The following is an 18,242-nucleotide window of genomic DNA, read 5'->3' as shown; positions in this document are numbered from 1 at the left end:
GTCCCCTAACCCTTACACCAGGAAGCTCACTGCCTCCGGAGAGCGGCTCCGGGCGGAGTGTGGGCTCCACTCTCCCAGCGCGGTGTGGGCGCGGGCAGCGGCGCTCCCAGGCGCACTGGGGTGCCCCGCGCCACCCCGGCTGTGCTACCCCAGGTGCCCAGAGGGCGGCGGTCGCTTGGCCAGGATTAGGGTGGGGGGTATGGGGGTCCCCTATTCTCGGGAACCTCCTTAGTCCTCTTCCTTACGCTGGCTCCTCCTCCTCCAGGCGCGGGGCTCGTGCCCGCTGCTGCCTGCGCGCATCGCGCCTCCGCGCCCCCACCCCCGGCTCCTGCGATCGCTACTCCCTCCTCCTCTTCCTCCTCCTCCGCCCATCACCGCCACTACGGACGCCTTCGCCGCCTACTCCTCGCGCGGCCACGACTCCTCAAGCTCTGCTCCAGCTTCCACCAGCTCATCCATTCGCTGCCTGCTCTTTAGGCTGCTGCAGTCTCAGTCTCTCTCTCTCTCTCTCTCTCTCTCTCTCTCTCTCTCTCTCTCTCTCTCTCTCTCTCTCTCTTTCTCTCTCTCTCTCTCAAGTTTTCTGTGGAGACAGAATCAGAGCCACTGGAGGAAAACATCTACTTCTGCTTGCTGTTCAGGTAGGGTCGCAGACATTGATGGCAGCGGGGGACCTTTGCTCATTCTCCTCTGCTTCGCCAGCATGCCACCCCCACCCCACCAACCCACTCCACTCTTCATGCTCCTTCCACACGGAGGCTCAGGTTCTCCTATGCTCTCTAGCCTCCAAAATCTAATTCCAACGTCCCTCCTCAGCCACGTAAATTCGCAACTACAATAAAAATCCAAGAGCCAGTCCGGCGGCGGCTGCACGCTGGCCCGGCTCTTTTACAGTCTCCAACTTTGCACACACTGGCCGCGCTGCCTGCCTGCTCGGCGTCTGATCCTGAGCCTCACGCTCTTTTGGTAGTCTTGGCTCCGGAGCAGCTGTCAAACGGAGTTCGCAGCACTTGATTTCCACCCTGCTGCCTCTTGAACATGGACGTGGGCAATAGTGGAAGGGCAGGGAGAATGATTTGGATTTGATTTTCTATTTTTTGAGGCGGAGGGTGGTTGTAGCTGAGGAAAGTGGAGACTCGAGGACCGCAATTCACTGTAAGGAAAAGATACTAATGGAAAAGTAGGCTGCTTGCTGCCAGCTTTTCCTGCTGTGGTTGCGGAGGTGGTCTTTTTTGAGAGGGCGAGGCGTGGAGTATCCATCTCTCCACCTCTTTCGCACTCACTCCTCCAAGCTATTCCTTCATAAGCTCCTGTGTCAGTTTAGAGTCCCGGTGTTGTCATTTCATATGTGCACAGCGAAGTGTTTGCAGAGGATGGGGCTGGGGGGAAGTTACGGGCAGAGGAAAAACGTATTAGTGGTGTCATCCTGCCATTAAAAAAAAAAAAAAAAAAAAAAAAAAAACCCTTTCCCCCTCCCTGTCATCCAGCCTTACACTTAGTAGAAAGGAGTAACACCCACTCCCAGTTGAAATGGAATTCTTTTGGGTTACTTGCTTGGTAGGACTGAGGACAAATTTAATTTAATTTTGTTTTTCTTCCATAGCTTCGCCAACAAGGAAGATGAAGACAAAATTGAACACTTGCAACATATGGTCCCTGCTGCTTGTTGTCCTAGTGTGGGACCCAGCCAGGTGAGATGTTAATTTCAATTTCTTCATTTAAGGTCTAGGAGTGATTTTTAAGTGACACAATTGTATCCACATTCTTTAAAAGACTAGGTGTTTTGAGGAATTATTTTAGTGGAAATAGATTGTACAGGAAATTGACCTACTAAGTGTCAGAAACTCTAAAAAGTTTGCTGGTTCTTTTTTTTTTTTCTTTCGAAGCAACCAAACACAAAAGTGAATGGATTCTTTCCCCCTGTTTAAGGCATTTGATTGAAGAAGAGGCTACCCTATCAGGAACATATTAGTCCAAAGAATGCTGGTAGTTAAGGTACACATAGTTATGCCAAAATCTGGTAAAGAGGCCAAGCTCTCCTTGGAACAAACAAAAAATATATATATCAGCTAAATCATTTAAGTGACAACTTAGGATTTTTTTCATTCTGTTTCTTTCTTTGCATTTTGTTCTCAGTCACTGGGGCGTCTATAGACAACGTAGAAAACCTAACTGATATGTGAGTCTGAGACCTCTAGGTGGAAGCAGCATACAACTTGACAATCACAAACAATAAAGCAAAAGCTAATATATGAATCAACTTTTCATCTTATTAATTTAGAGATATTTTGTTTTCTAGATGGTTAATGATAAAAAAGATTGGTTACTTCAAGTGTGTGAATTTTCTTTTGCCTATTATCTACACGGAAATTAGTTTGATTGCTTGAAGTAATTTAATATTGATCATAGTCTTCTCTGATTTATTTATTTTTTATGTAAAACCAGCAGTGGGCATATTTTATTGAATGCATGTAGGGAATGGTTTTAAATGCAAGAAAAGTTAAAATACAAATTTTGTTAGAATTCTTCTGTAGCCATCACTTTTAAATGAGTGTTATATCATTTTATTAGTCCCCTTATGAGTTTTTACCAAATAATGTTTAAGATATTTTGGAACAGAAAAGAAATCTATTTGGAAATACTTCACTTAATTGGGAAGTGTCCACTCTGACTGTATACTGACTTTATTAAGAGAATCTAAACATGAAGGAGAAACAGACACCTCCAGGTGAAACACTTCAGCTAGACTCTTGCGACTGTCATAGGGACCAGCTTTAAAATCAGAATGAGAAACTTCTGAAGAGAGAGCATGTGAATTGATATTCTTACATAAGTTAGGATGTTCGTCTTCTTGTCCACACTTCAACATTCACTCTACTCTTCAAAATGCAAGCTTGAAGTTTGTTGCCAATTTTGGTGTATTATGAGTATTGTTGTCTTCTGGTTCTGCACTCATTTAAATGTAAATGGTCTCTGTCAGTGATGTTTTATATGATTATATATTGACTAGAGTGTAAGTACATATGCTCATTGACTTTAAAGGTTTGGACAGTCGATTTATCAATTAATAAGCGTCAAGAACCACCATTGACAGCTTAACTAAATATCCCTCTACACATTCTCAGTTCTATATTTCACCAATAATGTTCACGGCAGTATTTTATTCTATTATATAAATGATTCCTTTTTGGGGACTGTAATTTAAATCTCTGAATCATTCTGAGAAAAAAAGTGGCAATGAAAGGGGACACTCTGTTTTGTACGTTCAGTTTCTTTGGTACCAAATTGCTGTCAGAAAATCAGGTCTCTTTATGACGGAGAAAGAGTGGAGAAAAATCCCTGCCTCGAAAGCTTTGTTGGGGGTGTTTTAAGACCTCTTTTTCTTGCCACAAATTTATCACCAGAGAAAGGGTAACTGGACACTTTTATCTTTATGTAGCCCCTTATCACTCCTCTGAGACCACTCAAAGGACCAGGCCTTCATACTGTCTGTGAGGCTGTGTATTGCTTCTGCCTTCAGGCCCCACCTCCATCTCCTGGCTACACTGGAGCCTGGCAACCTGCCAGTGGAGTTCCCCTGATGTCTATATTATATTTGGCCATTGGGTGGAGGTATACCCTAAGTGAGGAAATTACCTTCATCTAAAAAATGTGAAAGACATAAGAGAACACTAATGCTGTTATGAGAATGATAGAGAAATTTTGGGTCACTAAGATAGCAGTTTATTTTCTAATTAATATTCACAACAACTGAAGAATTACTTCAGAAGTTTCTCTAGTTATTTTATCAATCTAACTGAAAACAGTCTTGCTGATAGTTTCTCCATATGAAAAACTACATATTTCACGCATATCTACAAACATGGTGTGTTCTAAAGAATAGACTTTAAGATTATAGTTCATACAGAATGCCAGGTGCAAGAAGTCTCAAAAGTGTTACCATTATTCTTTTGATATCTTAGTATTTACTGTTCTTTTTTGAAACAGTATGCTTACCTTCCCCATAAATTTCATGCTGTTTATAGAGTGAAAAAGAGAAAGAAATGTGTGTCACTAATAGCTGAAGAAGCTTTAAATTTAGTTAAATTCAGATCAAGGAGAAAGATCATTTTGGCACTTAGCCAAACACTGTCTGTACATATATGATACATACAAATGTGTAAAATTATCTGTTTAGGTTGGTGCTGGCTAACATCCAAGAAGATGAGGCTAAAAATAACATCACCATCTTTACAAGAATTCTAGACAGACTTCTGGATGGTTACGATAATCGTCTTAGACCAGGACTGGGAGGTAAAAATAGTTCTCCTTTATGTTAAACCTTCAAAAAAACCAATGACTTTACAAGTTAAAGGTAGTATCCTCATCTCAATGCATTTCATGCATGAAGAAATTGTCAAGCATTTGAAGCCCTAGATAATGGAAATTAAAAAACACAAAATAATTAAAAATTTCCATTGTACATGTCTAAACTATTTAGTTACATATTGTGTAGAAATACCTCATATTCATATAGAGACGTGTGTGTGTGTGTGTGTGTGAATAGTTTTATAGTTAATTCATTAGAAACATCCTGTTTTCTATGCAGAGAATATATCTGTTTATATTATTTATCTGATGTGCCTGTGTAGTATCAATTATTACTAAATTACCACTTTTACAAATGCCCATTTTCAGATCAGCATAGATACACAATAACAAGAGAAATAAAGATACTTTAAATACGTAGTGGCTGTAATTCTACTTTACAAAGTTGTCACACAGGTGAATTTCAAGCTTCAACAATAAATTTCAAGTAAAAAAAAATTTTCTTTTAAGTCTAAGGAAGTAAAGGAAATTAGAGGCAGCTAGTGTGTCATATGCCAGTTAGTCTTCAGGATTGCTAAGTGACACTAAAGTCTTACTTAGATTCAAGTAAGCATGCAGGTGGGACTGCTAAAAATATTTCAAGCCAAGAGATTGTTACTCATGAGTTTAAACAATGCTTAATGCTTATCTATTTGTACAGATATAGGTATGTTACTTAAAACGCTAATTATGAAATTACATGTGATAAGTATGCCCATGTACACATAGTTATTGCAATGGTTAATTGATTCAAAAATAAGGCAAATTAGCTGAACATTCCATGCCAGGCGATGGTCAGTACAGTTTGTGGTTGCTCCAGGTTTTACAGCTTTTTGATGCTGCTGGTAGGACTTGTACTGCGTTGGGCCTGGTGACACACACCTGTGGTCTCAGCATTTGGGAGATCGAGATAAACTGATTAGGCATTCAAAGCCTTACTTAGCTAAACAAGGAGTTTCAGTCTAGCCTGGGGTACATGTGACTTAGTCAAAACTTTATATCAAATCAGTGTGTGAATTTTTATATCAGTAATTATTTGATAAAGATAGACAGTTGTTAATTTTCAGGATATCTTTGGAAATTGTACAGAATGTCTTGACAGTGGCAGGAAAACAGCCAAACAGACCCAACCTGTTAAACAGTATGTCTTTTAATTTCGTTTTATTATTCACGTGAATTCTTGAGTGGTATCTCAAATTTAAAATACGGCCCAGAGAAGAACAGTGTTTCAGAAATGACACAGTGACAGGTTGTATTCCCAAGATTTTTTTTTTTTCAGGAGAAAACTTGAAAAAGAAAAACACTTAATTTTCTAACAGAAAACATACAAAGGGAGACTGTATTTTCTTCATACTAGATATTTCTAGTTGAAACATAACAGCTTAGAAATCATGGTAGAAAATGTGCCAATAAACTATTACCATACTCATGCTAGAGAAACAAGTCTAACACAGAACTGTCCTAATCTGTAATGCTAGTTTATGAAATGGATTGCACAATAGCCCCTCTTTTATCACAAACATAGAAAATTATGTATTTAAATAAATTCCTGGTGCAAAGTAAATTGTAAAATATAAAAGCTAGACCTTGAACCTCATTGTTTTCCTTTGCTTTTGGGTTGCATGGCTGGGTTGGAGAAGCTACCTATTTTCTCTCTCAAATATTTCCATGATCTCTAATTTTTAAATACTATCTCTTACATTAAAATTCCATTTACTCACATTTACGTATAGACCCCAATTGTCTTGGCACTTGGTTCAATAGAATATATTTTGTCATTTCTTGTGTTACTCTTTTTCTTCCTCAATCCCTCTATAATGATCATTTTCTAATATTACAAGATCTGATTACTCTTATTACCTGATGCTGCTTTATGTGTGCCACTCTCTTCTCTGAATCCCACACTTTCGATAGTTCCCAATTCGATAGATACTGTTGATGATACTGGAAGAAGCATACATAGGCTGAGGGTCGACCTGTATCTACAGTGGTGTTCTCCATGCCACGCCTATTAAGGTGCCAGAGCAGAGAAGCCTTGTTTCCTCTGATTAAAAGCGTATAGGCACTATTTGTACTTTTCTGTTTTATAACTTGACTAGGAATGTTGCACAATAACACTAGCTACATAATAGTTCAGCAAATGCTCTTTTCTTCCCCTCGTCATAGGATCACAAACAAAACAAAATAAAACAAACACATTAAGAAGAAAACCAAGTTTCCTGCAGTCTGCTTTTCGGGATACATTTTCCATGTTAAGTCAATTCTCATCTGCCTGGCACCTCAGACGTCACTATTTTCTTTTGACAATCCATTTGCATCTACTCTCTTACCCCTTGGCTGTATTATCTCCTGTTACTAGAGTGACTTTTATTCCTCTTCTCAGCTGATTGAAAGCCTAACATTTGTACAAAAACTGTTACGACACTAGTGATCTTTAGTGCAGACCTTCTTGAAATAATTGAAATATTGAGATTCAGTTCTATCTGTTGAATTTCTTTAACAGTTGCTGTTTCTATATCTAACTTATTAATATTGTATTGTATTATTTATTTCATTTCCATGTGCCTCTTATTATCTTAAGATTGTAAGGATTCGCATCATAAATCCTCTGTGGTTTCTGCCACTGGATATTGATTAGCATATTGTGGCCATAAAATAAATGTTGATTTCTGGATTAAGTTTCTGCCACCTGGAAAATGGGAATACTTGTACCTAGGTGCCTTCGTAGTTATGAGTACTTAGGAAAGCAGTGTGACTCATTGAGAAAAAGCCTCTTACTCAGAAGATTTAACACACCATTTCTGGTCCCCAGCACTTGTGTAAACTTTAAATATTCTGCCTCTGTAGATGCACACTTATTATTCCTGAACGTAAGGTTTATATCACAGTTCTTTTGATAAATGTTGAGTATGATGTCATATACAATTGCATATTGCAAAATGATGTACATATTGACAAGTAGAAAGTGACTGAAGGCCAGTGAAAGTTTTCTAAGTAGACTCTTGCAAACTTAAATTATCATGATTACTTTTACATTGCAATGTATTCTTTTTATTTGTAATTATGTCTATGTCTGGGTGGTGTGTATGCACCTAAGAACTGGTCTTCTTGCAGGTCAGAGATGACAGAGTCTCCTTGAGTTGGAATTACAGGAGGTTTTTTGGATGCTGGGGAATTAACTCCTGTCCTCTTTCAGAGTAGCATACACTATTTATTGCCTAATAAGCTCTCTACCTAAAAGTCTTAACCTGAATGTACATATGTCACTTGAAATAGAAAGCTCAGGTAAATAATCTGTCACATTCCATAAATTAGTATAGGAAATGGGCTATATTCAATTCAATAATAATATACTAAAATGAACATGCTCATTGATAGCTAGTTAGATAATTAATCATAAGTGGTACTTTTATCTTTTTATAAAACATCTATTTGTCTATCTATCTATCTATCTATCCATCCATCTATCTAAAGAGAAGTCATATTTTAACAATAAGTTAGTAAAGTTATTCAGCTCTCTTTACTACTAGATCTCATACCAATAAGTTCCTTAGACACGCCAAGACTTGATATTTTGGGGGGCAGGGAAGTGATATTTAATTGGAGTAAGTGGTCATATTTAATTCTATCCCATCAATCTTGATTGCTCTTACTTAGTTTCATTATTCTGTAGACACTTTTAATATAAAAGCTCATTTATTTATTACTGTAAAGTTAATTGCCAATTGTGTCTCTTTTTAAGACACACGTAGACTGTCAAGTCTATTTGTTTTGCAAATTTTCTTGTATGATTTACTGTTATATCTATCCTAATTTTTCAGAACAATGGTTCAGATAAGCACCTGTGAATCTCTTGAATTAACTTTAATTCCAGTGAATTTAAGTTTTAGCATGCATCAGAAAAAGAATTACCCGTACATATTACTTTTATTCTTAAGAGAAATGCAATAATTTTGAACAGATTACCATATTGTCCTTTCAATATTTCTATCAACATATTTAAAGATAACAATTAGGTGGATCAGAGCAGTTTCACTATCAAATTATTCAAAACCAAATGATTCTTCAACAAACTAAAAGTATGATTTGAAATGATTGTCATGTCTTATTTCTAGCATTATTTCCTATCTGTGAAATGGGATATTGAGTTCTATTTATCTACCTTTTCTCTCACATATATGTTTTATAAGTAATCTAGCCATAGTGTCTTTAAAAAGCATCATGTGACGTACCACTGGAAGGCGGTGGGAAGCACATCAGGATTTGTATAAATATCAGAAGCCATCTTGTTATGAAGCCTATCTCTTAGGAGGTGGTATTCTTTGAAAAACATACCAAGGAAATAATTATAGGCCTTGAAAATTTGCAGTCTAACGTGTTCATAAGATGGAAGACCCAAGATAGAATTGCCCATAATCTTGTCAATCAAGAATATACATTAAAATTAACCAGCACTTGCTGGTACATGATTAAAGTTACTCCTTTATCTTCGTGTTAGACATTGGAGATAGCAACCTAGATAAACTGATATTTTAGCTTTCTGAGGAATTACTCAAATTGTTAACCTAAAAAGACCAACATTTGTTTTTAGATCAATTTTCTGGGGTCATTGGCAGAAGAAGTGTGTAGACAGGCCTCATACGTTTATGACAGTTAACAGTCACAGTGCTGCTCAGTGATGATAACTATTAGAAATGACAGGCCTTGACATTTAAATTATGAATGCAGTCTGTGAAATCTAGATTGAGTACCACGCTTAACTACATTTTTGAAAAGTGGTTTTGAAGAGCTTGACTAGAACATATTTTTCTAGGGTTCTTATTTTATGATCTGAAATCATAAGAAGTTGAATGTCAGCAATTATGAAAGACATGAGGTCAAGTCATTGATTTCAGGTCTGAATATCAGTTTATAAGTTCAGTCTTATCCTTAGACTGCAGAGAGATGCATGGTAGCATATTTCTGTAAATCGTGCTACTTTAGAATTTATTTAAAAATTAACATTGGCTATTCAAGTTATACAGAAAAAAGTTGAGATATTTCTCACCTACTAGAGAGACTAAGGGTGGATCATGAGTTCAAGATTAGTCTGGACAACAGGATGAACTCAGGGATCAACCTGCCCTATGTAACAAAACTATATAGTAAAATAAAAATATTAAAAAATACATGGCTGGAAATATAACTCAGTGATGCTCAGTACCCTAAGTACAGTACCTGATCGGAAAGCAAAAAGATTGTTAGTACCAAAGGTTCACATGCTCTCAGAATGATGTGTGATGTGTATTCAAAGGAGAGGGCCTTAGAAGTGACACGTAGGAGAGGCTTGTAAGGGAAGGGTCTCTGACTCTGGAAACAATTTAAAAGAAATGAAAGGTTTGTGTTCTATTATCCAGCACATGTAAAGATATTTTAGAAACAAAATAGGATGAGCTACTACTAAGGTCCTTGGGGTAGAAATTTATAGTACATTTTGATTTCATTATATATAGGTATGTGTATGTATATATTTACTTATTTATCAGTAATGACCAAGATAACCCTTTTCTCTTTGGTTCTGAGTTCTGTTGTCATACGATGTTAACTGAGTAATTTTTGGTACGGTACTCAACCTATCCTTGGAGTTTATTTTTGAAAACAGAGGTAAAATGAATGGCCTATTTGTCTATTGGGGGCTTATTTTGTTATGTACGTCTGAGGCCTTTGTGTGGTGTTAAGAGGATTGAGTCAATATTTGTTGATAGTATGATAGTTTCTGGTTGTACATCATATGGAGTGCAGACAATATTCAGTATTATACTTGCTTTGGATGGTACATGACTTGTAAAACTTGTTTAGTTTTGAGCAGATAAAATGTAATTTTTTTGTTTGGTTTTGGTTTGGTTTTGAGAGAGGGTCTTACTGTTCAGTCTTGGTTGGCCTGAGTCTTGCTGTACAGGACAATCGGGCCTTGATCTTTTGTCTCGTGATTCCTGGGATTAAAGGGATGCAATGATAATGATATTATGGGATATTATGCAGTGATAATGAAAGAAGATAATGTGTATTTCCTAAGCATTCAGTCTTATTTTGTCCACATACTTTTGCATATTTAAGATGTCTCTAGAAATAAAACAGTACACAAAAGAAAATTTCCGTTTTGATAGTTTTGTGATTATGATGAAATGTAGAAATGTGAAATGATCAATTAATGAAAATAGATTTGTTTATGAAAAGAGTTGCATTCACACAAAGCCCATTAATTAATGTTGTTGACAGTTGCCAAGTCTAAAGTAATCTGGGTAGTATCAGAAACTTGAATGGAAAGCATTGGTTCTTACAACATGCCTAGTGGTGATGATGGTTTGAGACCCAAGCATATGGAGTGGAAGAGTTAAGGGGAAGACAGAGGAAAGATAGGTCGCAGTGTGTGTGGGAAAAAGGAGATTTAGCTGGTCTTTTAAAAAGTTGTAATCCCAGATAGAAACAGTGTAAACCACAGAAGTCAGTGGTCTCTGCTTCTTTTAAAAGCTGAGAAGTCTGGCTTTAGCCTCTTCATTCCTGATACAGTTGAGGTTGAGTCCAGTGCTTCTGCAGTGGAATCATGTATCTGGCCAGATTTTGCTTATGACTGAGACTCCTAGAGACTCCTAGAGAGCCTCTAATAGGACAACCTTCAGGATAAGCCTGAGGAAGATTTCGGAGTCTATTTTGTTCTCTGTAGCATATCCATCCTTTCAATTTCTCTAAAGCCCGACTGAAGTCTGCCTTTGGGATCTCCAGAGCAACGAAATGAGACTAAATAGGTGGGATTTCACACAGGTGTGCAAGTAGGTGTCTGTAAACATGCTTATGTAGGATATCAAGTCATTCATCATTTCTTCTCTATTTAAAAGACTTTGTAGGAGGCTGTAGAATGCCTAAGCCTCTAGCTTCCTGTGGCGCAGCTCCATTCGGTAGATGACTACTCTGGACATCATTTCAGTTTTGTCCAGTACCTTCCTGGGTCTCTCAGTCTTGTATGGACCAAGGCTAGTGGCAAATTCATCCCAATGTATGCTAGGTTGAACCAAACAACTGTGGCAATGTTATATACAACATTCTGTATTCTTTCTAGTAATTGGTTAGGTATAACTAGACAGCACCAGAAAATTTCTGGAAACCCTCCTTAACACTGTTTGTTGTTGTTTACACTCTGGAAAGAAGGTGCCAAGACAGAGTACTTCATAAATGGGTGCGGAGTTTTACCTAAACTTGTTCTTTTGCACAGCTTATGACTATTTACAGAAAGAGCTTACTAAATGAATGATAGCAGTGGTGTGTGTTAGGCTAGATCATATGGTGCTTTCAGAGGGTGACATCATTGAAAAGCAAGACCCGTAAATACTACCAATGCTTTTTTTATTACTAGTTTGCTTCTTGGAGTCACAAACACACTTTCCTTACTAGATTTACTTATCTCTAGCGCTTAGGTCCAGTATAGTAAAAGCTTCCCCCTCCCTTGTCAACACTCCAACGGATTGAGTGAATCTATGCATGAACCACCCATTAAATTTAATGGTACATTTTATTCCTCTACCTAAATCATATTTTAAAATATCAGAATCAGTGGAGATGGCCAATTGAATAGTTTTAGCAGTTCACAGTTTAATACTGTTTAATGGAGAGGATCAAATGTAATTATTTTACTATTTTCTTCCTTAATGTGTATTGAAGTCATGCGATAGGAAGGAAATCACAGGATTGAAAGATGCTGTTAGTCTCATAGATAGGAAGTCCCTTTGGGTGAGGAGCACAATAGAAATGTGTGTTACCATTCTTAAAACTATTCTGAGTGTCACATGTTTCTTAGAAAGGGCAAGTTACTAAAGTCCAGACAAATCAATTCCCTTTGCTCATAACATAGAGCTGAGCAAATCTGTAGCTACACATACAGTTTAGCCATTCATATCAATCTATGAGGATTTTCTGATATTTAAATGCTAGAAGTATTGGGATGAGCAATGCCTAGGCTTTACATAAAATGTTATCATTCTTTTCTCATACCTAGATATATATTTTTTAAAACTGCCCCTTTATCTTCTTAATTAAGGTTATTGTAGAATCACATGTTTTTCTTTCTGAAGAACAAGTTCTTTCTCAGGAGGGTACAGTGAATTTTTGTGCATTGTCTGCTAATCTGAAATCTAAGAACCTGCAGAACATTGCCACGCTCAGAGAGCAATGTCTTGTTCTGTCTTCAATAGGGTTCTAGAATGTTCTCTTTTAGAGATTGATTCTCACAGATACTAAGTCAAGTACAATTCCATTTGAACCGTTTGGATACTCCTCATTTACATTAGGGAAAACACATGTCCTCTTTCCTTTAAATTTGTTTTGATCTACAGGAATATTGAAAAATAGCTATGCCAGAAGTGTAAAAGAAAAACAAATACAGGAGAACAATATATTAAACAGCATGTTTATTTCTTTTGAATTTCTGAGTTTTGATACAACATGGAATCCTGAAAACTTGTTTTTACATTGAAATACTCTCAATTTTTAAGGTAGAGATCTTTTCATTTACAACTGACCTGTAAGAATGAACTTAATACTTATACATATTTCATACAGATCTCATCGAATTTAGTTTACCAATATATTATAAGATATAGTTCTCAAAATTCTCATTAGATCTTACAATTTTATCAACTGCCAATATATAGTGGCTTTGATATGCTTTTTATATTTATCATGCCTTTAATAGTTTCAAAGTCCACCATAGGAAAAGAAGGTTTATCTATATCTTAATTTTGTAGTAAGTAAAATTTATTTTTTAAATATTCTTTATAGTTGTTTTTTTTTATTAGTGTTTAAAGCATTTTAAAGGCAACAAAATGCTTAATATAAAGTTTCAGAAGCAGTCCTGTATTAAAACAGCAGCTTTTGTTTAGAAGGGGGAAATAAATATCTTTATTTAATTCAGAATATCATCAGCATTTTAAGGGAATAAGTACAACGTGTTCCAGTACTACCTGAGGTGACATTGTCTGGAAAAAAGCATTTTAGGGTTCTTTAAAAAATCTTGTTTGATTAGAGTATTACTGGACTGATTTGATATGTGGCATGTCGCCCAAAACAATTCTTTATCCTGTGTGGCTCAGAGAAGAAAAAAAAAAGATGAAGATGCCTCATTTAAAATCTAATAAATAAAATGGTAAAATCTTCCTTTGTTAACATGTAGTTTGCATGACTATCCATAAAACAGTAGGAAAACTAACATGAGATTGTTTTCAACTGTTTGTGAAGATGGGCAACAAAGCCTAAAGGGTTCTTCGAGTGTTTCAAACATTTGGAATGATGCGCAGCGCAATTAGATCCTACGTGCAATTAGAGAAGCCAAGTTATAGCCAAGCGTTAGAAAAGATAGACGAATTATATTTCTGTATGTCTCAACAGGGTTCCTAATCAATAATATATCCTAATAACATTCTCAAACATTTGCTTAGGTTGTGTTTTGCGGTGACGTCTGAGTAATCTAATATGGAAGTGGATAAGCATTTGAGAACAAGGGGCTTGATGACACAGACCTGTAACCCAGCTACTAGGGAGACTGAACTAGGAAGATCCTGAGTTCAAGTTTAGTCTGAACAAAAGAATAAATTCAGGGATAACATGTGCTATGCAACAATCAGGGATGCACAATACCCTGAGGCCAATTCCTGGTTGGAAAAGCAGAAAGGCTGTCGAAGGTTTGGTTGCTCTCCGAATGATGTGTGATGTGTATTTAAAGGTCTCTGGTACAGAGAATGACTTCAGACTTGAACTGTAGGAGTGGTTTTGAAGGGAACGGTCTATGTCTTGGGTAGACAGTTAAAAAGAGGGGAAGGGTTTTTGATCTATTCTCAATCACTTGTAAGAATACTTTCAAAGCTAAATATTATAGACTACTACTAAGGTCCTTGCGTTAAAGGCCTATAGTATCTTTTTATTGTATGAATTTCTTAGAAGTTGCTACACCAATTTTAAGCAGGTCAGGCAGAGAAAATTGTGATGAATGGAGTGAATTCATTTCTGTTACCGTAATTACATACATGAACTCTTCAGATTCCCAAGAAATGAAACAGTGGACTAAAATACCCGACAGGTTTACAAGGAAGATTAAAATTTGCATACCCAGAAAGGAAGTCTTAATTAAAAGAAAATGGAATTTCAAGGTTGCTGTTTCAGTCGAGTAGAAGGGAATATGGGAGTGTAGATTTAATTAGTTATCTAGGGCATGTAAGGGTAATCACTGAAGCAAAAAAAAATGTGAAACTGGGGACTATACTAGGGAGAATATAAAAATGATTACATGAGTAAGGAAATATTTGGTGTATTTGAAAACTGTATGGGGCAAGCTTAGGTGGGGATGGGGTTATTGGAGAATGAAGGTGAATGATTTCTGGTCACTGCCAAGGGAATAATGAAAATATTACTAAGAGGACAATGTCAACTGCTAAGTCAAAATTAAGATGAGGCATCTTTTTTTTTACCAGAAGCTCTAGACATTGTACAATCTACAGGATTGGAGGATCAAAAGTAACTATGTATAAAAGGATTATACAGGATCAAAGGAAATCTGTATAAATCCATATTATCAATAATGCTTATACTAAAGTGTGTCAACACTATAAAACTGTGGACTTAAAGAGATACATCAAGAAAGGTTTTGAGTTCTTTGTGTGTGTGAGTGTGTGTGTCTCTGTGTGTCCACATGAGTGTAGAAATCAAAGGATAACCATTGCTCAGTTGTCTTCCACATTTTATGTGTGAGTGTGTTCATGGGTGCATATGTGTGTGTACATGCTTCTCTCTGTCTCTGTCTGTCTTTGTCTGTCTCTCTATCTCTGTCTCTGCCTCTGTCTCTGTTTCTCTCTGTCTCTCTTTGTCTCTGTCTCTCTGTCTCTCTCTGTGTCTCTGTCTCTGTCTCTGTCTCTGTCTCTCTCTCTCTCTCTCTCTCTGTGTGTGTGTGTGTGTGTGTGTGTGTGTGTGTGTATAAGAGAGGAAAAAAAGCCCCATTAACTTGATGCTCAGCAATTAAACTAGACTGGTTAGCCAATAATCACTAAAGATCCACTTATTTTCACTCTTTTTTTCACAGTGGGATTAAAAGAGTGCACCATCATGCCTGTTTGTGTGTGTGTGAGTGTGTATGTGTGTGTGTATGTACACATACACGTGTAGGTATTGAGGATTGATCATAGGTTTTTGTAATTTCAAGACAAGCACTAGCACTAACATCTGAGCTATCTTCCTAGGTCCAAGAATCTGGATCCTTTAAAGGAGAGCATGAGCCAGATGGGACAGTGAGCAGAATATTGCTCTAACAGAAGGTTCCCTTTAGCTTTCATTCCCTTCAGCATCCCACATAATCCGTAAGGTTCTTGAAGATATTTTTGGCTGTCACCAAGCTGAGGGTTTGACTCATAGCTTTAACAGAGAGGGTCACTTAGGATTTACATTACTACGTGTGAAACACACGGGTGATGACGTCTCATGGGATCTAGCTGTTGACTCAGGATGGAGACATTTCCATGTTGGGACCTCTTTAATTGTAAGATCACTGGCCTGTCATGCTTTTTTATCTACTACTGCACACGATTTTGGATTTTGTCATTTTCGGTAACAGTGTCTAACAGAGGCATCTCTTTCCCAGACTGCCACCAGTTGCAGGAGGCAGCTGCAATTTTGGCTTTTTGTTGTCATTGTCTTGAAACAGCTGGGATGTTAAACAAAAATCTATCAGCAGATGCGGAAGTGGGCAGGTGTATGTTTAAGTGAGTAGATCTGAAAGTTAGTGGGGCAGAAAACAGATGGCTCTTCATCAAAACTTTTCTCCTCCAGGGAGCTGTTTTGTGGCCTGTCATCTCTGTAATTTGCTCACTCACTTAGATAGGGTGCTGTGACATTCAGATGTGTCTGTCTTGAGACATCAGAAGACATGGTATTCCCAAGAAGCTTTTCATACTGCATGTTTAAAGACGATTGCAAAGAAGAGAAAGATCTTACTGGCATTGGAAACTGATAATCCAATATAGAGGAAAGAATTGAATCATGGTCACCTTTAACAATTAATAGTGTGCTAACCTGATATTTACAAATTTAATCTATATTGGCTTTGTTGTGGAAATCAGTTTCATATAAACAAGAAACTTAGTAGTAGGTAGCTCCTGTCACCAATCTATTCTTAAATGGTTCCATAAAGAGCTCAAACTCAGCATGGACTGGTTGTGCGTTCATAATCCCAGCACTTAAGAACTTCAGGGAGATTGTCAGGGCAGCATAGTAAATACCAGGCCAGCTAGGACTGGGAGTATAAAACATAATCGTGTTTCTAAAGAGAAAAATCACCTTCTTTAGTATTTAATATTATCCTTATGTGCAGTACTTCTTATTTTTCTTTAATTATTCTTGTTATATTTATACATATAAATACATAAATACAACCTGCTGAGTCTATGTAGTATTTCTAATATGTAGTATGTATATATTATTAAAGTTCACTACTGGTATTGGGCATTTAATTAGTGAACTTATCTCTGGGAAGACTGATTCTCCTTCTTTCAGCTGTCATTAATTGCCTTTAGCTCTTCATAAACTCAGGGTTTCCTCCTCCTCCTCCTCCTCCTCCTCCTCCTCCTCCTCCTCCTGCTTTATTATTACTTTGAGAATTTTATACTGTCTCTTCTTAACACTTTTCAGATTCATTTCTTTTCCAGTGCCACATAACTTTTTGGTCTCTACTCCCCCATTAAGGGCAATTTGTGCTGCTCATTATTTTTGAATGTATAGCCTTCCACTGGAGTGTGGTCAACTTATAGGTGTTATACGCTTTAAAAAACAGACCCTTACTTTCTCAGCAGCTCTCAGTTGCCAATAGATTCTTGCCTAGGGGTAGAGCTTCCTGTCTAACAGCCCACTCTGTGCTGATCCCAGGATTTTTATAGGCACTCTAGTTCCTAACCACCATAGTTACCCGTACTACATAAGGGACCAATCAACGACTCTGTTCCTGTTGTCAAGAGAAATCTTTTCCTTGCAGCTGATTTCCACTTTGATTGGTAGTTTTATGAAGGTAGGAAGATATCTGAGAAAATGAGTAAATGCCTTGGATTATGTTTCCTGGGTTCATTCTGCTTTCTAGCAAGGTCTTCATGATTCTTATTCTGTCAGTCTTGGCTGACATTTTGAGAATGAGGAAGTGCCTCAAGCTCCCAAGGGCTGAGTTTAAGGAATGTTACATTGCATTTCATAATCCCATGAGGCACTGAGAAAGAATATGATGCAAATACAGGGGTGCCTTAAGCACTTTGTAAATGTTGTTATTTTTTTGTTTTTAATATCTTTTCCCCTTGACATTATATATTCATAATTTCTCCATCTAAAAGTTGGTGCTTCATTCTTCATCTGAATATAATCATAGATATATTCATTCCCTATGCTAGTGTTTTGCAAAATGCTGGTAACTGTTAGATTGGTCATTAATTTAGGTGAGTAATTTATGTAATATAAAATATAATTTATTTAGTCATAAATACACATAGCTATATATTACACTACAACTGACACATGTCTTGAAAAACTAAAATGAATATTACTGAGGCTCAAGATGAGGCTTAGTTGTCAAGTGCTTGCTTAGTGTGCACAGAGCTTTAGGGTCAATAACCCAGCACCACATAAACCAGGCAATTTATCACATACCTGTAATCCTAGCTCTTGAAAGGTAGAAGCAGGATAATCAGAAGTTCAAGATCATTTACTATATCATTTACTATATGGTTAGTTCAAAATCAGTTTGAGATACATGAGATCTAGTTTTATAATGATAGGGTGGTGGGTTTTTTTGACAAGTGACAGCGCCAGCGCTGCCTGCGGTACCGAGCTCGGGCGTAGGCCTG

At 37.2% G+C, this 18,242-nt stretch overlaps 1 protein-coding gene across 1 annotated transcript in view; it reads left to right on the top strand.

Moving 5' to 3' along the window:
• The first annotated feature begins 564 nt into the window (after positions 1-564).
• Gabra2 (gamma-aminobutyric acid type A receptor alpha2 subunit) overlaps positions 565-18,242 on the top strand; it is a 120,154-nt gene continuing 102,476 nt past the window's right edge. The window contains exons 1-3 of the mRNA XM_028765274.1: positions 565-638; positions 1,601-1,688; positions 4,175-4,290. Of these exons, the coding sequence (XP_028621107.1) occupies positions 1,618-1,688; positions 4,175-4,290 (187 nt within the window). The 5' untranslated portion in view covers positions 565-638; positions 1,601-1,617. The remainder of the gene's footprint in view (positions 639-1,600; positions 1,689-4,174; positions 4,291-18,242) is intronic.

This window comes from Grammomys surdaster, unplaced genomic scaffold (genome assembly GCF_004785775.1).
Source record: "Grammomys surdaster isolate TR1022 unplaced genomic scaffold, NIH_TR_1.0 150, whole genome shotgun sequence".
NCBI lineage: Eukaryota > Metazoa > Chordata > Mammalia > Rodentia > Muridae > Grammomys > Grammomys surdaster.
Note: the sequence above shows the minus strand (reverse complement) of the source record. Positions and strands in the feature narration are given on the sequence as shown.